This window comes from Ooceraea biroi, chromosome 4 (genome assembly GCF_003672135.1).
Source record: "Ooceraea biroi isolate clonal line C1 chromosome 4, Obir_v5.4, whole genome shotgun sequence".
Taxonomy (NCBI): Eukaryota; Metazoa; Arthropoda; class Insecta; order Hymenoptera; family Formicidae; genus Ooceraea; species Ooceraea biroi.
In genome coordinates, this window is record NC_039509.1 from 7,085,958 (window position 1) to 7,102,981 (window position 17,024).

General features: G+C 37.2%; 3 protein-coding genes across 10 annotated transcripts; 1 reads left to right on the forward strand and 2 right to left on the reverse strand.

Annotated features, from left to right (window-relative positions):
• Positions 1 to 817: 817 nt before the first annotated feature.
• Positions 818 to 6,337, reverse strand: LOC105282558 (RNA polymerase-associated protein RTF1 homolog). 3 transcript variants are annotated; one of them, XR_894507.3, is made up of 8 exons: positions 6,110 to 6,337; positions 5,307 to 5,565; positions 4,770 to 5,177; positions 4,426 to 4,669; positions 3,622 to 4,348; positions 3,271 to 3,544; positions 2,895 to 3,117; positions 818 to 2,664 (listed from the first exon to the last, which is right to left on the reverse strand). XR_894507.3 is itself a non-coding variant. In XM_011344597.3 (7 exons), exons 1-7 carry the CDS (start codon positions 6,188 to 6,190, stop codon positions 3,011 to 3,013), a joined length of 2,100 nt encoding a protein of 699 aa, XP_011342899.1. In that variant the 5' UTR covers positions 6,191 to 6,337; the 3' UTR covers positions 818 to 3,010. The 3 variants fall into 3 exon arrangements, 1 of the variants encoding a protein (XP_011342899.1); XR_894508.3 differs by having other exon boundaries at positions 818 to 932; positions 2,299 to 3,117; XM_011344597.3 differs by having other exon boundaries at positions 818 to 3,117.
• Positions 6,338 to 6,683: 346 nt separating this feature from the next.
• Positions 6,684 to 11,785, forward strand: LOC105282559 (vang-like protein 1). The gene is made up of 4 exons (XM_011344599.2): positions 6,684 to 7,196; positions 7,384 to 7,978; positions 8,073 to 8,231; positions 8,332 to 11,785. Exons 1-4 carry the CDS (start codon positions 7,066 to 7,068, stop codon positions 9,172 to 9,174), a joined length of 1,728 nt encoding a protein of 575 aa, XP_011342901.1. The 5' UTR covers positions 6,684 to 7,065; the 3' UTR covers positions 9,175 to 11,785.
• On the reverse strand, positions 11,729 to 16,871 carry LOC105282560. Of its 6 annotated transcripts, none has more exons than XM_011344604.3 (14): positions 16,704 to 16,871; positions 15,992 to 16,313; positions 15,604 to 15,910; positions 15,295 to 15,530; positions 15,092 to 15,216; positions 14,905 to 14,999; positions 14,687 to 14,827; positions 14,433 to 14,578; positions 13,815 to 14,222; positions 13,631 to 13,719; positions 13,403 to 13,539; positions 13,263 to 13,310; positions 12,562 to 13,128; positions 11,729 to 12,471 (listed from the first exon to the last, which is right to left on the reverse strand). In XM_011344604.3, the coding sequence occupies exons 2-14, from the start codon at positions 16,196 to 16,198 to the stop codon at positions 12,248 to 12,250; spliced, it is 2,730 nt and encodes a 909-aa protein (XP_011342906.1). In that variant the 5' UTR covers positions 16,199 to 16,313; positions 16,704 to 16,871; the 3' UTR covers positions 11,729 to 12,247. The 6 variants fall into 6 exon arrangements, with proteins under 6 accessions (XP_011342906.1, XP_011342904.1, XP_011342905.1 ...); XM_011344602.3 differs by having other exon boundaries at positions 15,992 to 16,395; XM_011344603.3 differs by having other exon boundaries at positions 16,699 to 16,871.
• Between the last annotated feature and the right edge of the window lie 153 nt (positions 16,872 to 17,024).

Genomic DNA, 17,024 nt, shown 5'->3' on the forward strand with positions numbered 1-17,024 from the left:
CGAGAGCTCGCGGTTGCGCACTCGGGCCGCGTACGTTACGACGGGCGCACGCGCGCGACGTGTAAAAATCGCGCGCGTCGCGAGCTTGCGATATTTAAAACGCGCCGGAGGACGTGGCGATCGACGGACGAACGGGCGGGCGGGCGGAGACGAGCGCGAAACGTCGACGGACCGCGAGGCTTCGCGCGATGCGAACGCGTGTTCCAACGCGTGTGCCAACCTGCCGCAACACGGCGACGAGTGCGAACGTCGTAGCTCGCACGAGAAATATGATGAGGATCGATCGATGGATGTCCGTAACGTTAGCCTGGCATGTATGTGCGCGAAATCGATTCGCAGGACCACGGACGCGCGTTTCAGGAGGAATTAGTCATTGACGCGGACGTGCCGATCGCGCGGCCCAATCACCGTCAGGGATGTAGGGAAATTGCCTTATATGGACAGCGGCGCGCGAAGGATCTGTTGGGCGCATACGCGTCGCGACTGCGCACCGACTTGTTGCGAAACGTTCCGAAATGCACGACTATGCGTCTTTAAATCGTGCAGTCGGTAAGGAAGAATCAAGAATCGACTTTTGATGCTCTGGAAGGAAGTTTAGCTTTTGTGGCTTTTGGACTCCTTATTACAGACAACGTTCATGCAAATAATAGGGAAACAACGATGATGCATAGTACATGCAAATGCGCTAAAATTAAACGATAAAAATACGATGACAAAATGGAATTTTTTATGACATCTTGTATCCGTACGAGAAACGCGTAGTCATTTGATTATGGACGTAATATTCATATGCAGAGTCTAAAGAAGTAAATAAATATAGGTTTTTGAGTACTCGCATATATTTTCTTAATACTGATAATAATAGTAATTATACAGTTTACAGTGATCGTATCTTTGTACATTTAAGAGCAACAGACACCATTACGTATACCCTAGAATAATAGACAAAATCATTATCTCATAGACAAATTTCTTCATAATTTACAATAAATGATATAATTAATGCTAGAACCGTGCACATAGATATTTTTCTGATAAAACGTACGTGTTTTGTGATAACGCATAATTGTAAAACTCATTTTAGACATCGTAAGAATAATTAAAAAATTACGCATCACATCAATAACAAACAAAAAAGAAAAAAACAAAGCTGTTATACGCGCTATATTGATAAATCTAACTTTTGCACGTAACTTATATACTACTTCAAAATAATAAAAAGTGTATAAGAACTTGACCTATTTTTTAATTCTATCTATTACTTGTCACTCTTCCGAGTATTATAAACATTATGCTATCATTTTAGCGCTTGGCTCTCTCTAACTTCTTCGTGAATATACCATACAAAGAATATATTATACAGATATAGATTGCTTTTTATAATCACGAGGTAAGCAATGCCAATGCTGCTTACACAAGTACAATATAACTTTTTCAAAGATGTTTTCTCAGTCAGAAAAATAGAACTTGAAAATGATAAAAAAAAAGTTCTCCAAGCTTATCTATGTTTAAACATAGCACATGTCTAAATATATGTATATACAATTTCGACAAATATATAAATACGTATACGAAAAAATATCATGTTACGATATAATAAAATAGAATACAATTTCCGTTTTGCATATATATTATGTGTTCTTATATGCCATGATAATAAATGTATGCTATTTTGTACGCAACCGATGTATCTTCATTGCAAAATTACAATACATTCAACAATGTTAAATTCATAAAAAACTAATTAATTAATTGATTAATAATAAGGTGCCATCAATCTGATGGCTTAAGCTAGTTTCTAATTAGCTCGGCTAATTTCTCAATTTAAATAAGAAAAAAATCTATATATTATTAACGGTACTTTTTTTCGATTGTATCAATATCCCCAAGTCCCTTCCCGAAGAATAAAAATTATAACAAATTCGAAATAGATGCATGATTTATATACAATGTTTTTTTCATAGAAATTATGTTGGCACTAAATTGCGACAAATATTAAAACGGCAATATATCATACTTCAAAATGCATTAATTACAGTAGAAATATATGTGCGCGAGAGAGATTTAATTAAGAGTAATAATGATTACTTGATATTAATATAATTAATTATTATCTACGTTAATTATATGCATTCTGTTTTATGACAAAATGACTTTTTAGCAAGATTTTTTTATTCTATCATGTACACAATATACGACGCGCTCACATATGTATCGCGTATTGTAATTACGTTGCGTTGTAATTAATTTCTATATTCTTGAACAAATATTTCCGTAAGTAGCGTAGAGTTTACTCACATGGCTAATAGTTTTTCCATCGTTAAATGCAAGTGTATCTTCCTTCCTTTGCATATATTTTTTCATATCTTCTTTCTTATTCTTAGATATGAAACACAAGAGCGCTACAACGTTGGAAGATAAAGAGCACTATATTTCTCTTGATATCAAATAATACGCCTTAGCCTTTAATTATGTAGCTATTAAAGAACATGTTCCAATTGTGTCATTTTCATGGGAGAACCCAGTTATACGTTTCATGTAGCGCAGTGTCTGGAGCATGACAAAAAGTCGCTTCGTCCTAATTGGAAAGATTTAAGATGTATAATATGCTGAGTGTCACGATGAATGGACGTAGTAGCTAGCAATGCTCTTTACCGAAATACCCTAAAAATCATCGAGTATTAGTTTACATTTCTCCTTTTTTTTATTTATTACGATTAATTGTAATACAACACCAGCTAATAATATTTCGCGTGTAAAATCAACGTGAACGATCATCGGCACTCAACGTATTAAACAGAAAAGGTTCAGTCGTCTTAGAGTAATGATATTACAAACGTTATATAAATAATCAGATTTCAATCAGTCAATCGTTATAATGAATAAGAACATACATCAGCTCCTCATTCGCCAATCGCGTTTGGCGAAGCGAGGCGATACCTTTAATTGCTACAAGATAGTTGCTTCGATAACTTGTCGTGTCTTTACAACGTCGAGAACGTGTCGACTGTTAGATGAGGCCACGCTTCTTTTTATAATCTTCTAGATTTAATGATCGACGAGGTCCCGTGTCCTTGATATTGTTGATAGGTTTCGGTAAGACACTGACAGGGTTGTCTAAAAATAAGATCATACATGGATATATGAATATAAAATTATACACACACACACACACTCTCTTTATAACTCATTGCCACTTCTTTTTGATTAAATATTAAATAAAATAAAAGCTTCCATTATGAATCGCGAGATATTCTTTGCGATACTTACTTGGAATAGGAACTTCCAGATCAATGGTTATATCGAAATCATGTGCATCGAACAGGTCTTCCGTGCTCTGCTTCTTCTTAGATTCCTGTCCGTTCTCTTTATCGTTAGCAGTCGACATCGAATCCCCAGCCGGATGGGCATTCGACTTGTCGCTTACTGGAGTTGCGGTTATTGTCTCAGATTCATCTTCCGGCTTGTACACCATCCTCGGTTTAGTACTTCGCCTGGTGAATGGATCGTCGACTTTCTTGCCCTTATTAGCCTTTATTTCTTCCTGGAATTTAATTAATTAGTCAACGATTATATCGCGCGTGTGCAATATATATCGAAAGAGCGGATCCCACAATTTACCATTATAGCTTTCTCAGCCTGCTCCACGTTTCTCTTTCTGTTGCGATCGTTTATGTACGATATACTGGAGATGGTTGCTGTACGCATCTTGTCCAGTTCCGACGCGCGCTCCTCCAACTCGCTTAATTCCTGGTTAAGACGACTAGCAGTCTCGTCATCTCCCCTGCAGTTAGCTGCGTCGCGTTCCCTCATCAATTGAGCCTTCTTCATTGCATAATTGTACGGCGTTTGTTTGAATCTCTCCTTCTCGCGGACTATCTTCTCTATATCCTCCTCCTTGAACTCGTATACCAACGCCTCCTTAATATCCTTCAGTTTTTGTTCCACCTCGTCAAACGTAGGCGTCGATATCCCTTGCAACGCGCACGTTTCTTTCCACTTGAAGAATTCCGAGTCCGTGAACTCCTGGTTCGAGACGAACTCCAGCCTAAACACGCGTTCCTGCGCACCGTGGCGCAACTTCAATCCCTTGTTCGTTCTCGTGCCGCCGAGCTGATAAATCTTCCCCGTCTCGCACACGCCGCTTATCTCGGCTACTCTATAGACAGGTTTACCGTTATTATTGCCGATCCCAATTCTGACGAAGCAGCCCTGCACTACCCTGTCGAAGAAAGGTAAATGGACGAATCTCTCCATCTTGTAACGAGATAATCGAATCTTGTTTAGATCTTCCTTAGTACTAATGTATACCGGCTTCTTCGGTCTAGCCTTGGCACTAGTAACCGATCTGAAATAACGATATGAAATATAAATTGATGCCTGACGCATGTAGAAAAACGTAAGACCGCTCGCGAGACGACTCACTTTTTATCATTATCAGAATCCGAGTCGCGACTTTCGCTGGAGGATGATCTACGTTGAGACGATGGTTTCGCTACTTCCTCTTCCTCTTCCGCACTATCCGATGAACCACTGTCATCGGAATATATATCTGATGCTTTAAGTTTCGTCTTATTTCCGCCACCCTTATGATCATCTTCCAGCTCTTCTTCCTCTATATCCTTCAGCTGTTGCTGTTGCTGCTCTATCCTCTGTTTCTCTTTTTCCTCTGCAACAAATATAGCAATTAAATCATTAAAAAGAGAAAAATAATAAAGCGAAGCAAATGTGAAACACGAAAAGGCATTTTAATGGATTAAATTTTTTACCTCGTTCCTTCTTCTCTTCGCGTCTCGCTTTAAGCAGCGACATTGCATGGAACTTCTTATCCTGCTTCTCTTCTATCGTTTTCTTACGATCCTTACTTCTTTCCTTAGGGTCCGGTGCCCTGTCTACTTTTTGTCTCTCCTCAATACCCTTCTCCTTCTTCTTCGATTCCTTTTGCTTTTTCAATTCCTGTTTCTTAGCCATTCGTAATTTCTTTTCAATTTCGAATCTTGTTTTCATGATCTCACGTTGCTCGATTCGTTTAAAAATTTCTTGCTCCCGTTCCTTCTCGGTCATTTGAGCGAGTCTAGCTTGATCTTCTGCGTCACCCATGAGTTTGTCGTCGTAACCATCGTTGAATTCTTCTTGGCTAGAATCGGAAACACTCGCATCCGAATCTGACACTTCACCTGTCGCAATGGAATGATCATCACTGTTTGCGCATCAAGATTTAAAAAGATTCTTAAGAAGAGAAATATCTTCTTCATATTTATAAAATAAAAAAAAGGATATTTATAATACACTAAGTATTTAAATACCTTCTTCTGGCTCTGAAAGTTCCTTGGCTGGTTCTTTCTCACTAGCACTATCTTCTGTACTAGATTTTGTCATCTTCCGCTTGCTCTTTTTTGGCACTTTCTTTTTCTTGGTTTTTCCAGTCTTGCTATTCCAATTGTCGTCGGAATCTGACGTGTCTGTATCGTGTTTAACGTCTTTTTTAATGGCTCCGTTATCTTCATTCGACTGAGAATCATCTTGAGACTTTCGTTTCTTTTTCTTTGCCAATGACAATAGGTCCTGATAAGATACAGGTAGACAATATGTACATACACGTTAGGAACTATAATGCGTAATGTGAAAATAAGATTACGTTATGCAATTTTATTTAGTAACACATTAAGGCATTAACTATAAGACGTTATCTATTTTAGGTATATGCAAAAGTAATTAGTTTAGCAATTTTTTGTGCATGTTTTTGCTTATTAATAATTAATCATAAACCAGGATGATAAAATCACTGAAAAATAACAGTGAGCCAAAATTGTGTTCAAATCATTGAACACATGACGAAATCATACATTCTAGATGTGATTGTATATTGCACATTGCACCTGTTGTGTTAACGAAATACAAGCTGCAATACGTTTCTGTACAATTCGCTCGTACATCGTTCCGTGCACGATAAGCACATTCATTTATTACCGTAATCTGCTACTGCTATTCATAGCTACTTCCGACGCATGAATATATTTGAATCTTTGTCGTAGAACAAGCGTTAAATCGCCAATTGCAGCTGAAAGTTGCAAAAAACGGTCGCGGAGATACATGGCACGAGACTTACATTGTCCAAGTCTGAACCGCTTTCTGACGCACTCCCGCTGCTATCGGAGTCTATCAATGCTTGACTCTTCCTTTTCGGCATCCCGGCAATGCAAATCTCTCGACGAGAAACGTAAATAGAGTATGAGCTCGCGACAATACCCCACCGGACCTCGTACGAGAAACAACAAACGCGAACTGACTCGACCAACCGACTGACCGATCACCCAATAGCACGAAGAGTCGAGAAACTAAACCAAACTGATGGCACATAGGACGCGGGAAGGCTTGCAGCGCGGCAAGAGCAACGACCAATTAGCTTGCAAACATGATTGAGCACCAGAAAAGCAAGACACTGATTGGCCACCGTGTGAATCACGCGGCAGACGCAGTCAACGAACTTGCAGCTGATGCGATCTACTTAGTGCTACAAATGCTTCTTTCATATAAAAAGAAGGAAAAAGTGTTTGAAGCATTTGTAGTGCTAGTGGACCTTGTTCTCTATATGATATATAACAATTACGGAATAAAATTTCCCTAGGCAGTAGAGTGTTTTCAATAACGGCAATTACTACGGAATGTGGTAGCCCGGCTGGTTGGAGCCGGACGGACCGAGCTGGTCGGAGGGGGTGGGAATAATAAAACGCTAGGTGTGTCGGCGTCCGTTTTTTTACGTGCAACGTCAAGGATCAGCGTTTTACCGATCGCGCCGATCTTGCGTCTCGTCGTATCGGCGGTGGCGATCCGATCTGTGCGGATCGGCTTCTCTCAAAGCGGAATGTCAAGGGCGCACGTGGCTATGACGCTGCGACGCTCCGAGGCTGCTTCCGCGAAGCCGCGACGATAGCGTATCCCAACAAAGTAGCGGATATCATTGAGGTAACGGTCGCGTCGCATACATGTGCCTGTCGTTTACCCGTGCACGAAGGAGGGTATGCTCTTATGGGGTAGCGAGCGGGCGGTAGCCTTTGCCGTGGAATGGAGACGGAGAGCGTAAAGTCCGGGGCTAGCGAGCATAGCCATAGCCACCATAGCAGAAGTTCTCAGAAGCATCATCGGTCTCACAGCACGAAACAACACCATAGACAACATTCTCATCGCACTACTAGGTACGTGCTCTTGCAAGTTTGTACTACAATAATCTTAACTGTGCCCAAAAGAGTCGGCGTTTCAATATTTTTTCCGAGTACGTGGCTCTTGTGCGTTGTACAAAAAAAGTGTTAAACGAAACTGTCAAGTTTTGACATTGCATGAATATACTTAAAATATTTTCTCATTAATATCTTGCATGGTTAGGAGCAATCGTAGCCAGAGGAAAGAGAGACAGAACTTAGATAGCAGTGAGATGGCTCCGTTTCAAACTACCGTGAATGTGCGGGGGGACAGTGTGGATAACTTGGGTCAAGAGGTGATAGAGGTACAGATATTACCACAAGATGAGAATTGGGGGGAAAATACTACGGCCGTTACTGGCAACACTTCGGATAGATCAGAATCAACCGAGGATGTGAGCCATTGGCCGAACGAGTCTGACGGCGCGTTCGGATCTGGCTGCAATCGCTATATCGGACCGATCGTCGCAATGATACTCGGAATGAGCGCCTTCCTTAGCCCCATAGCTATGGTTGTCTTGCCTAAATTGGGATTCTTCCCTGACTCAACAACAGTACTGACAATGCAACAGAAGCTGCAGCTACTGTCATGCAATGCCGAATGTAAAGGCCAACTGCTAGGTTTAGCCTTCAAGCTGGTGCTGCTGAGCATCGGCAGCTGGGCGGTGTTCCTGCGTCCGCGAACCGCCACTATGCCGCGCATATTTTTATTCAGGGCAGGAGTACTGTTGTTCACCACACTGTGCATTTGTGCTTATTGGCTTTTTTACGTTGTACAGGTTTGTCTTTACAAATTTACAGATAAATGTAGTACATATTTTTACAAATGCAAAATAGATAGATATTTATATCGAGGTATTCAATTCATTTCAGGTCACCGAGAGTGCTAAGACTGCCGCCAATGGCGAAATAACAGAGTACAAAAGTTTAGTAAATTACGCAGGTACCCTTACCGATACGCTTCTCTACATACACTACATTGCTGTGCTCCTCATTGAAGTTCGTCATTTGCAGCCCACGTTCTACCTTAAGGTGCGTCAAGCCTTTTCTTATATCTTTAAAATGATATTGCAATTGTAATCTGTTGCTTCAAATTATTTTGTTGATGTCTCATTGATACTTTTGTCCGCAGGTCGTTAGATCGCCGGACGGTGAATCGAGATCGTACGCGATCGGCCAGTTATCGATACAGAGAGCGGCCGTGTGGGTCTTGGAGAGGTATTACTCGGAGTTCCCGATTTACAATCCGTATCTGGAAAGAGTGCCGGTTTCGAAGTCGGGCAGGAAGCAATCCAGCTTCAAGTTTTACGAGGTCGACGGCGGAGTAGTGACTAGTGCTATGCAGTCGCGCGGCGGTGGTACTGGTGACCGGGCGGTCCTGGCGGCGCAGGCACGCCGTCGAGACTCCAGCCATAACGAACGTTTCTACGAGGAGCACGATTACGAGCGACGGGTAAGAAAACGTCGCGCGAGACTGATCACTGCCGCCGAGGAAGCATTTGCGCACATCAAGCGCCTGCATTCCGAGGTAGACTCCACGCCACATCCCGGACCAATGGATCCCATGGAAGCCGCGCAAGCAGTGTTTCCTTCCATGGCGAGAGCTTTGCAGAAGTATTTGAGAATTACTCGGCAGCAGCCGCGTCACTCCGTGGAATCTATCCTAAATCGTCTGGCCCGGTGTCTGGCCCAGGACGCGGCGCCGCGCGCCTTTTTGGAACCATTTTTTGCCACAAGCCCGGTGCTGTCGAACGAGAAAGAGAGACAGAAACGATCGCATCATTGGGCCTTAGTGTGCGAGGGAGAACTGCCCTCGCGTCCGATCGCTAATGGTTGTGAGTTTCAGCTGAGACAGGGCGAAGTGGCACTCCTATGCACAGTGCATCGATTACCACATTTTAATCTTACGGAACAATTGGCGCATCCTAAATCGAACAAATTTCTTCTGCGGTTAAACTCAGAGACTTCCGTCTAAGATTTCTCCCCGTTCACTGAAGCGTAGGCTATTGTAAGGCTTTATTATAGTACTTAAATTTTCTGACATGACAGACTGAGAGAAAAAACAGCGGTTGAAGAATAGCTACTCGACATTGTTTTGTCACATACTTAATGCTTGATCACTGATGTGATACGTAGGGGTACTTTGAATGCGTACATTACGCACTGCCAATGGGATGTCTTTTATTGTAAGACATAATTTATAAAGCAGATATGTAGATTACATATATATCCTTCTAAAGTCTCCTGGAAAATTTTAGCAACTAAATGAAATTAATATATAACGATCTCTCTCTAAAAGTTTCAAGACTTTTATCTTACGCGTAAGATGTACTTTCACGAATCCCATCAGTGAAGTGTTAAACACGAACACAAATTTATGATATCAATGATATTAAATTCATGACATTATTTTTTACTCTTTGAGAGGAGAAGCCACAGAATCATTAATTTGATTTAATTCAATATTAATTAAATCATACTCTTTAAATATATAGTTTTTAAGCAATTATTATAAAATAATAATTTGTATTTTTATTTGTGCATCAGTTTCGTAATGCCGAGTATGTACTCATTTCTTTCTCTCTTTTAATTTTAAGATATACATACATATTTATTTATTCCATTCTCATATCATGAGCTATAAATACACTTTAAATATATTTAAACAAATTTAAAGTGCATATATGCATATATGTATACTGCTGAATGAAATGATCATTAAATTCATATAAATAATCTCTGAAATGAACACAAGCAAATTCAGTTAAAATTGCTTTTTCTGAATTTTTTATTGGAATTTTATATTAAAAGTAATATTTCTATCATGTAATTGCTATGTTTGATACATATACTATAGTAAATTTGTATTCCAGTAATTTTTCCAGTGCCTCATCTTGTTGAATAATATTTTGAGGTCTTTTAATTTTAAGACAAGACATAAGGAGTTGAAGGAGTCGAACAATTAGATATATTTATACATATAGTACATTTACATTAATTAATATGTATTTCCGGATCCACATAAATTGTATTTGTAGTGCGATACTTACACGAGGAGATGCTTTTATACGTACATAAACTTACACATATGTGTTCATACGCATATACGCACATATAGCAAAAATGCACACGATTCATATTTCATTTATTGATGGGAGAATGTGAAACTTGTATCTTGTTATCTTGTGTTTTGAAATGTAATAGCACACACAGTAAACAGAAAGTCGGACGACTAGAATCGCAATTTTTCTGTGCTAACGTTTTATATCATTTCTATTTTGATAGAATGTTTATCAAGTATATACAAACGGTAAAGTAAATAATAGATAGTAAAGAATTCCGATATACAATTATCTCTGTTAAGTTTATTATCTCTCCTAGCAAGTGTCTTTTTTTGCATTATTTTACATTGAATATTTCTATATTATGATCACAAGTTATTCTTTTAGGAAAGAAGAGTGCTTCTTTCCATTGGTAACTTATACATCTGAGTTTTACGTACTATATGTCGATCTTTTCTGCTTTATTTACTCTTAAATGCTTGCTTGAATAATAATGGACAAAACATTTTATATAAAATTTAAAAATGATTTATTATATACTAGTCAATTATTTTTTATTGAATGGTCTTATTGCAATCTATTTTAGACGCGTCTTCCTCCACGATCTGTATTATCACATAATCTGATTATTATAATAATTATTTAATTGCAAGCGCTTTTGAGTAAATCATGGAAATCATTTCAAACAATTGCACAATTGATTAAACATGCAGATTATATGTAATTTATAATTTTAATAATTAAATTCCATTATAAAATAACATATCATAAGCGCACATTTGTTTATGTATATTTGAGCGCATATTCCGTATCATTTTTTTACCGAGGGTTATATTTAATATAAACTTGCGCGTTTTGGGATATGTATATAGTTAATAGAAAGAGAGAAAAAGAAAGATTTTCTGATTACGACATGTGTGATGTGTGTGTGTGTGTATATATATATATATGTAGATAAAGTGTATATATATATATATACATATATATTCATATAAATCTCTCATCATTCAGAATATATATTGATGAAAACGATAGGTTGAATTGTGAGCTAGGAGAGAAGAGAAAAGTGAAATTTTATATTAAAATAATATTATAAATTTCTTTGTCGCATTCCAAGCTAAGTCTTCATCGTCGTGATAAAACAAATGATAAATGTAAATGTATAAGCCTTCTACGACGGTGCGAGCTTTCCAAGAAAGCATACGTTTTTCATGACACAATCGTTTTGCGCTTATATAAGTTTTCACCGTTGTACACTTTATCATATTTGTAAATCGGTATATGTTAAGATGAAATGGGTAACGCCTAAGATTCTTTAAATTGCGCCAATCCGAAGAATCTTGATTTAATGAATTAAATATCAATATCGATAATACTCAAAGTACTTTGCTTAAACTTGAGATTATTACGAGTATATTTTATCAACGTAAGAGTAGCTTTTTGCTATGGATGTTTTTTTTTAATTTATGTGTGCTTGTGATGACTGTATACTACTTGAAAGGTGAAATATATACATTTGATGCATAAAAATGCCTTCTTCAGTAATACTATATTTATGATAAATAAATTGCAGCAACCAAATATTACGAAATTCGAATTTGTACAGAAACTTTAACAATTCTTGATTGTATTATATTGTTGCGGAATTTTGCGCGCATTCAAAGACGCGCGACACGAGCAGAAATCATTATTCCAAGATAAGGTGCGTAAACACGCGCTATCTAATAATTTGCTAAAATAGTTCTGAGAAAAGAAGCATCCAACAAATGTACATTTATTATTAGATACTCATCATAATAATGTATATTTGTAATATATTGTTTGTACCAGAAAGTAGGAGTAACGCAGGAAATGGCTGTATTGGAAACATCTGCTCCGGCTCACGGCATGTAACTCCTCCTCTTACATTATAAGATGAGATGCTATGTCTATGTAGTAAAGATTGATTTATTTAAACATTAAAATAATCTCCTAGATTAGTAATGTTTAATTATTCTTGTAGTCCATTTTAGAATTATACAGCGTTTTAACGGCCGCGTACATTCTATTATTTTTAACAGCTCCAGTATGATAATTTCTCGTTGCAGGAATAACTTCTTGCTTAGAAGTTACTGACCGAATAACAGATGTGTCTTTGTGATGCGTTTCAGCTTCATTTTGTACACCTTTGTCAAAAATAAACGTACTTCTTATACGATCTAACGCTTCCTCTAAAATAATAATCATCATCATAATTATGTGTTTAATCACAATTACGTGTCATTATGAAACGTGGATACAAGCTGCATTATGATACTTACGCTCATTCCTATGAAGTATCAGGTTGTTGGAGAAAGTTATGTTCCGTACGAACAGGTGAAACGAGTTTTCAATGTCGGATGATCGAATAACAAAATCGGGATCACAAATTACGAGATGGCATAAGAATCTGATACCTTGCCTCGATACCTTATGTTGAATCTTTTGTACGGTGGACCAATAATTTCGATCCAATTTTTCCGGATGTTCTTCCGTTTGACGTTTCTCCGTATTCCGTTCACTATGTTTCACCTGACACGCACAATCTTTGTAATTAACTCTCTTCAAGGCGTAATGCTGGTTGGAACCAGAAAATGGATTCTGCCACTCGGTACTGTCGATCACATCCAATCTGATCTCGGAGCACTTCTTCAACATGTTGATTGTGAATCGCAATAGTTTCACGTAACAGTTACACGACTCCGAACTTTCAGGTCTTAATAAATTATTGTTCGTATGCAGGATGTACCATACGGACGATATTAAAGAGTGCGTCATATTTACAGTGGTAAGAAAATCGGGATGAAAATGCTCCATTTGCGCCATGAGGATTTGTAAGACGCATGCGTCTGAAACACACGAGCATGCAAGAGTTATCCTTTGACCCATCTTTTTACGTAAACAAATATACTATTTTTAAAAAATAATAATAAACTTGAAAATAGCATATAAATAACCTGGTGTAATATAAAATAGGACGTACCTGGTGTAAAGTGTAATGCGCCTTTCCACATTTTTATCGCCATTGAATCTGTTGGAATAATTAACGTATAAATGATATCTGCAGTACATGTAACGATTAAAAAATACTAAATTTTTGCTGACTACATGTTACACACTTACGCGAACTTCTGCAAAGTTGCGGTACAAATACGTTACATTTACTGAAGACCATTACGAAATCTACCAAGGAAACGTAACAAAGTGACAATGGTCTCGAGAACACGAGTTCTTTGAATATAAGACAAACATATTGTAATCTGTAAAAAAGATAAAAAAATGAATGATATTACATAAAATCGGCAGGTAATATAAATTTATTTAAATTAAATGTAGAATGTCGATATATACCCTTTCTCGCAGTAACCCACTGTTTGCTGCACGTTACATAATACTTTTATAATTGCATTTATGAGACCTGTGAATTGATGAGACCTCCTCTGCAAATAATATTTACCTACTATTAAACATGTTCTTGTCAAATCTGCTTTTATTTGATTGAAAAAGAAGAAAAATGAAAATAAAATATACTCACAACACGTCCTATTAAAGTGACACACTCTAGAATAATTTCAAGCATCTCAAATTCGTGACCTTTCATTGGCCAAGCATTGTAACGCATCATTTGTGGCAAATAATGATTGTAGCAGTCATCATTGCGCGTGAATAATGGCGATTTTCCTGCCAAATAATTTCTTAAATACAACGACTCCAAACTGATACGTGAAAGTGCACCGAGCAATCTTCTCGCCTCGATACCACGTTCTCCCTCATGCCATGCATCTGCTTCACACTCGGATTTGATACAAAAATTATGATCCTTATAAACTGTAGAAAAATATAAATCGTTCATGTCGCGAATGTCGTCATTCCTCATGGCTTGAAAAATTGTTTGCAACACCATGATAACATTCAGCGTCAATTCCCTTGCAGTCAAGACTAACTAAAAAATGTGTATGTATGTGACATATATTCTATTCTATATTCTAATTCCATATAATAAATAAATATCATATATATATATATATATATACTCTAATTCCATATAAATACGATACAATTATATATTTAAACGATATAATTATGTATTTAATTCCATATGACACAACTATATAATTTAAAGATTTTAAAATAGAAATACTTCCTCACATACCTTATTAATTATAGGTACACACGTTTCTGATTCAATTTCTGCCTTAACTTTCTGTTCAAGTGCTGCAATCTCAAGCAAGATAAATTCTATTGTTAACCGTTTTTCATCTACCATAGTAACGATTGGTTTGACCAAGTCAGGATTTTCTGTATTGTATAAAACAAGAAAAGGAAAATGTATTAAAGAGAATTGTACCAACGAAAAGAAACATTCCATAGATATTCCTATATACAATTTTATAAATTCTCACTTACCAAAAATCCTAAATGTTTCTTCTTCTTGCAAGATGGGTAAATTTCTTCTTCCAGTTTTTTCTATTATTTTTATGTTAACGACCGGCTTTTCCGGCATTGATGCAGTAAACATTAGCTCCGAAATTCCGGCAAGAGGAAAATCTACAGAATAGTTAAACATTAAAAAATCATATGATGAAAACATATATCTTGTGCATATTCTTTTCTAGCATACTCACAAGTGTTGCATGTCTTAAGTTGGTAATTATTTTTCTTGTAAGTATTAACTTGGGTGCACGTTTCTTTTATCAAATTCCTATTTGTACTTAGCCTACTGAACAAACATTAATTTCATGTGTATTTTTATATTACATTTCAATTTCAAGAATGTCAAATCAAATATAATTCAATGGAGTATCAGCTTACCGATTTGTTGGAGTGCTACATTTGCTCTTATTATGAGAATTGTATAACACTTGTGGCTCTTTCAATTTAATGCTTCCAGACTCTAACAATTTACAACGTTCTAGAAGATTTCCTATTTCTAAATTCTGTGTATTAATAGATAACGTTATTATTCTTGTTCTTGTACAGCGATAAAACAATTAAAAAATATAGGATACACTCACTTGCAGTTCCAGCTGCGTCTTCAACTGTTCTTTTTCCTTATAAATATTGTTGATCTGCGATCTGTGACGATTGGCTTGTTCTTCAATTAAATGCATTTTTTCTAGCTTCTCGTTCTCAACTCGCAACTGAGCCTGTTGCAATTGCTGTCGCAAAAATACAATCTCGCCATCCTTGGTTATAAAGTCATTCAACAATTTTTTATTCTCGTTTCGCAGTTTTTCCAATTCCTTGTCACCTGCACAAGTCCTTATCATTTGTAAAGAGGGATTGCGATAGAATATTTCTACCATTTATCAGATATTTATTACCTGGTACAACAATGTTATTTCTGTTCTGAAAAGTCGAGTTATGATCCTTTCTGTCCATCAATTTATTCTTGAATTGAGAATAATCAATTTCTGTCACATTCTGACTATCCCGACTCGTACCCTGCATATTCTTCCTCATCGTCCATGAATTAAATGTTTCCACAGGCAATAGTGTCTTTAATCGTGACGTTACTGTTTCATTATGGGCAACGGTAGTAGGTGCAGGTACAGGTTTCTCCAGAAAATTCAGCCCTGCTGAATGTGTGCTGCTTTCAAACAACTTTGAATTCTCTAATATGTTACCCTCCTTGAAAGTGAGAATTTGGATGAAAATTTTGTGATTGCATTTTGGTAAATTTGAAACTGATTATTTTTTCAGCTGACAAACCTGCAAACACGCTTGCGATGCAATCAGGTCCATTTCCTCGATGTCTTCTTGATCGAAGTCATCGCCCCAGAGATCATCGTACTGCACGTTTCTGTTTCGGGAAATCTCAGTCTTCTTCTTGTCACATTGTTGATCGTCGAGTTTCGCTCGCTTCGCGGGCACATCGTAATTATTGTCCGTCATCATTTTCTCGGTCCGTTTAAACATCGCGACACGAGATTTCGTCAAACGTCACTGCGTAAGAAGCACGCGCGAGTGCGACGAAGTTGTTCAATGCCTTGCGACGTTTACGCATTATTTCCCTTTGAGGAACATTCCTCTTCTGATTCAGAATTGAATAAATCGCAACGGATTGAATTACGCCAAGAGTGATGCGTTAAGAGAATGCAAACCGTTGTGTGATACTTTATGTACAAATTATGTTAGATGATGTACAGATTAAGCCTTTCATCTTAGATTTTGATGTAAGCCGGCTCAATCGACAGCTTTTTCAGTACGGACCAAGGATTGAAATATTAAAAAGGTAGCTCGAAACTATAAAGAGTAATAAGTCATTAAAATGCCGGTTTATGAGGTTAAGAGATCTGTCAGACAGTCAGACTGACGTGACATAACTATTCAAACCTTGTTTTATTTAAAAAGAAAACATTGAATGAGTCTTACGTTAAAATAAAATCTAAGATGAAGAGTTCAATTTATACATTTACCGTACTCTATTAAACGGAAAGGCCTATATCAATACATCGCCGCTTTTCTAACCAACTTGTAACATGTCACTCTACGTTATCGAATGATTTTAGATTCAAGGATAAACCCTTGTCGATAAGTTATCTTATTGATAACCAATATTATAATAATGAGTAACTAGAATACATCTGGGTCTCTTTACACGGTATTTTTTTACATAGTTTTTTTAACGTTTTACTTACTTTAACACGATTGCAAAAACGCACACACTAATTATATATATATAATAATTATATATGTATAATAATTAGTTTACAGAAAATATGAAAATCATGCGTATCCTGTA

Bases quoted from the DNA above. Each gene is read 5' to 3' on its own strand.
- LOC105282559 (XM_011344599.2), top strand. From the start codon at position 7,066: ATGGAGACGGAGAGCGTAAAGTCCGGGGCTAGCGAGCATAGCCATAGC. The intron at 7,979-8,072 runs GTTTGTCTTTAC...AATTCATTTCAG, and splicing joins GGCTTTTTTACGTTGTACAG to GTCACCGAGAGTGCTAAGAC. The intron at 8,232-8,331 runs GTGCGTCAAGCC...TTTTGTCCGCAG, and splicing joins AGCCCACGTTCTACCTTAAG to GTCGTTAGATCGCCGGACGG.
- LOC105282558 (XM_011344597.3), bottom strand. From the start codon at position 6,190: ATGCCGAAAAGGAAGAGTCAAGCATTGATAGACTCCGATAGCAGCGGG. The intron at 4,349-4,425 runs GTGAGTCGTCTC...TCGTTATTTCAG, and splicing joins GATTCTGATAATGATAAAAA to ATCGGTTACTAGTGCCAAGG. The intron at 3,545-3,621 runs GTAAATTGTGGG...ATTAAATTCCAG, and splicing joins AGGCTGAGAAAGCTATAATG to GAAGAAATAAAGGCTAATAA.
- LOC105282560 (XM_011344604.3), bottom strand. From the start codon at position 16,198: ATGTTTAAACGGACCGAGAAAATGATGACGGACAATAATTACGATGTG. The intron at 14,223-14,432 runs GTATGTGAGGAA...CACATTTTTTAG, and splicing joins GTGTACCTATAATTAATAAG to TTAGTCTTGACTGCAAGGGA. The intron at 13,720-13,814 runs GTGAGTATATTT...TATTATTTGCAG, and splicing joins TCACTTTAATAGGACGTGTT to AGGAGGTCTCATCAATTCAC.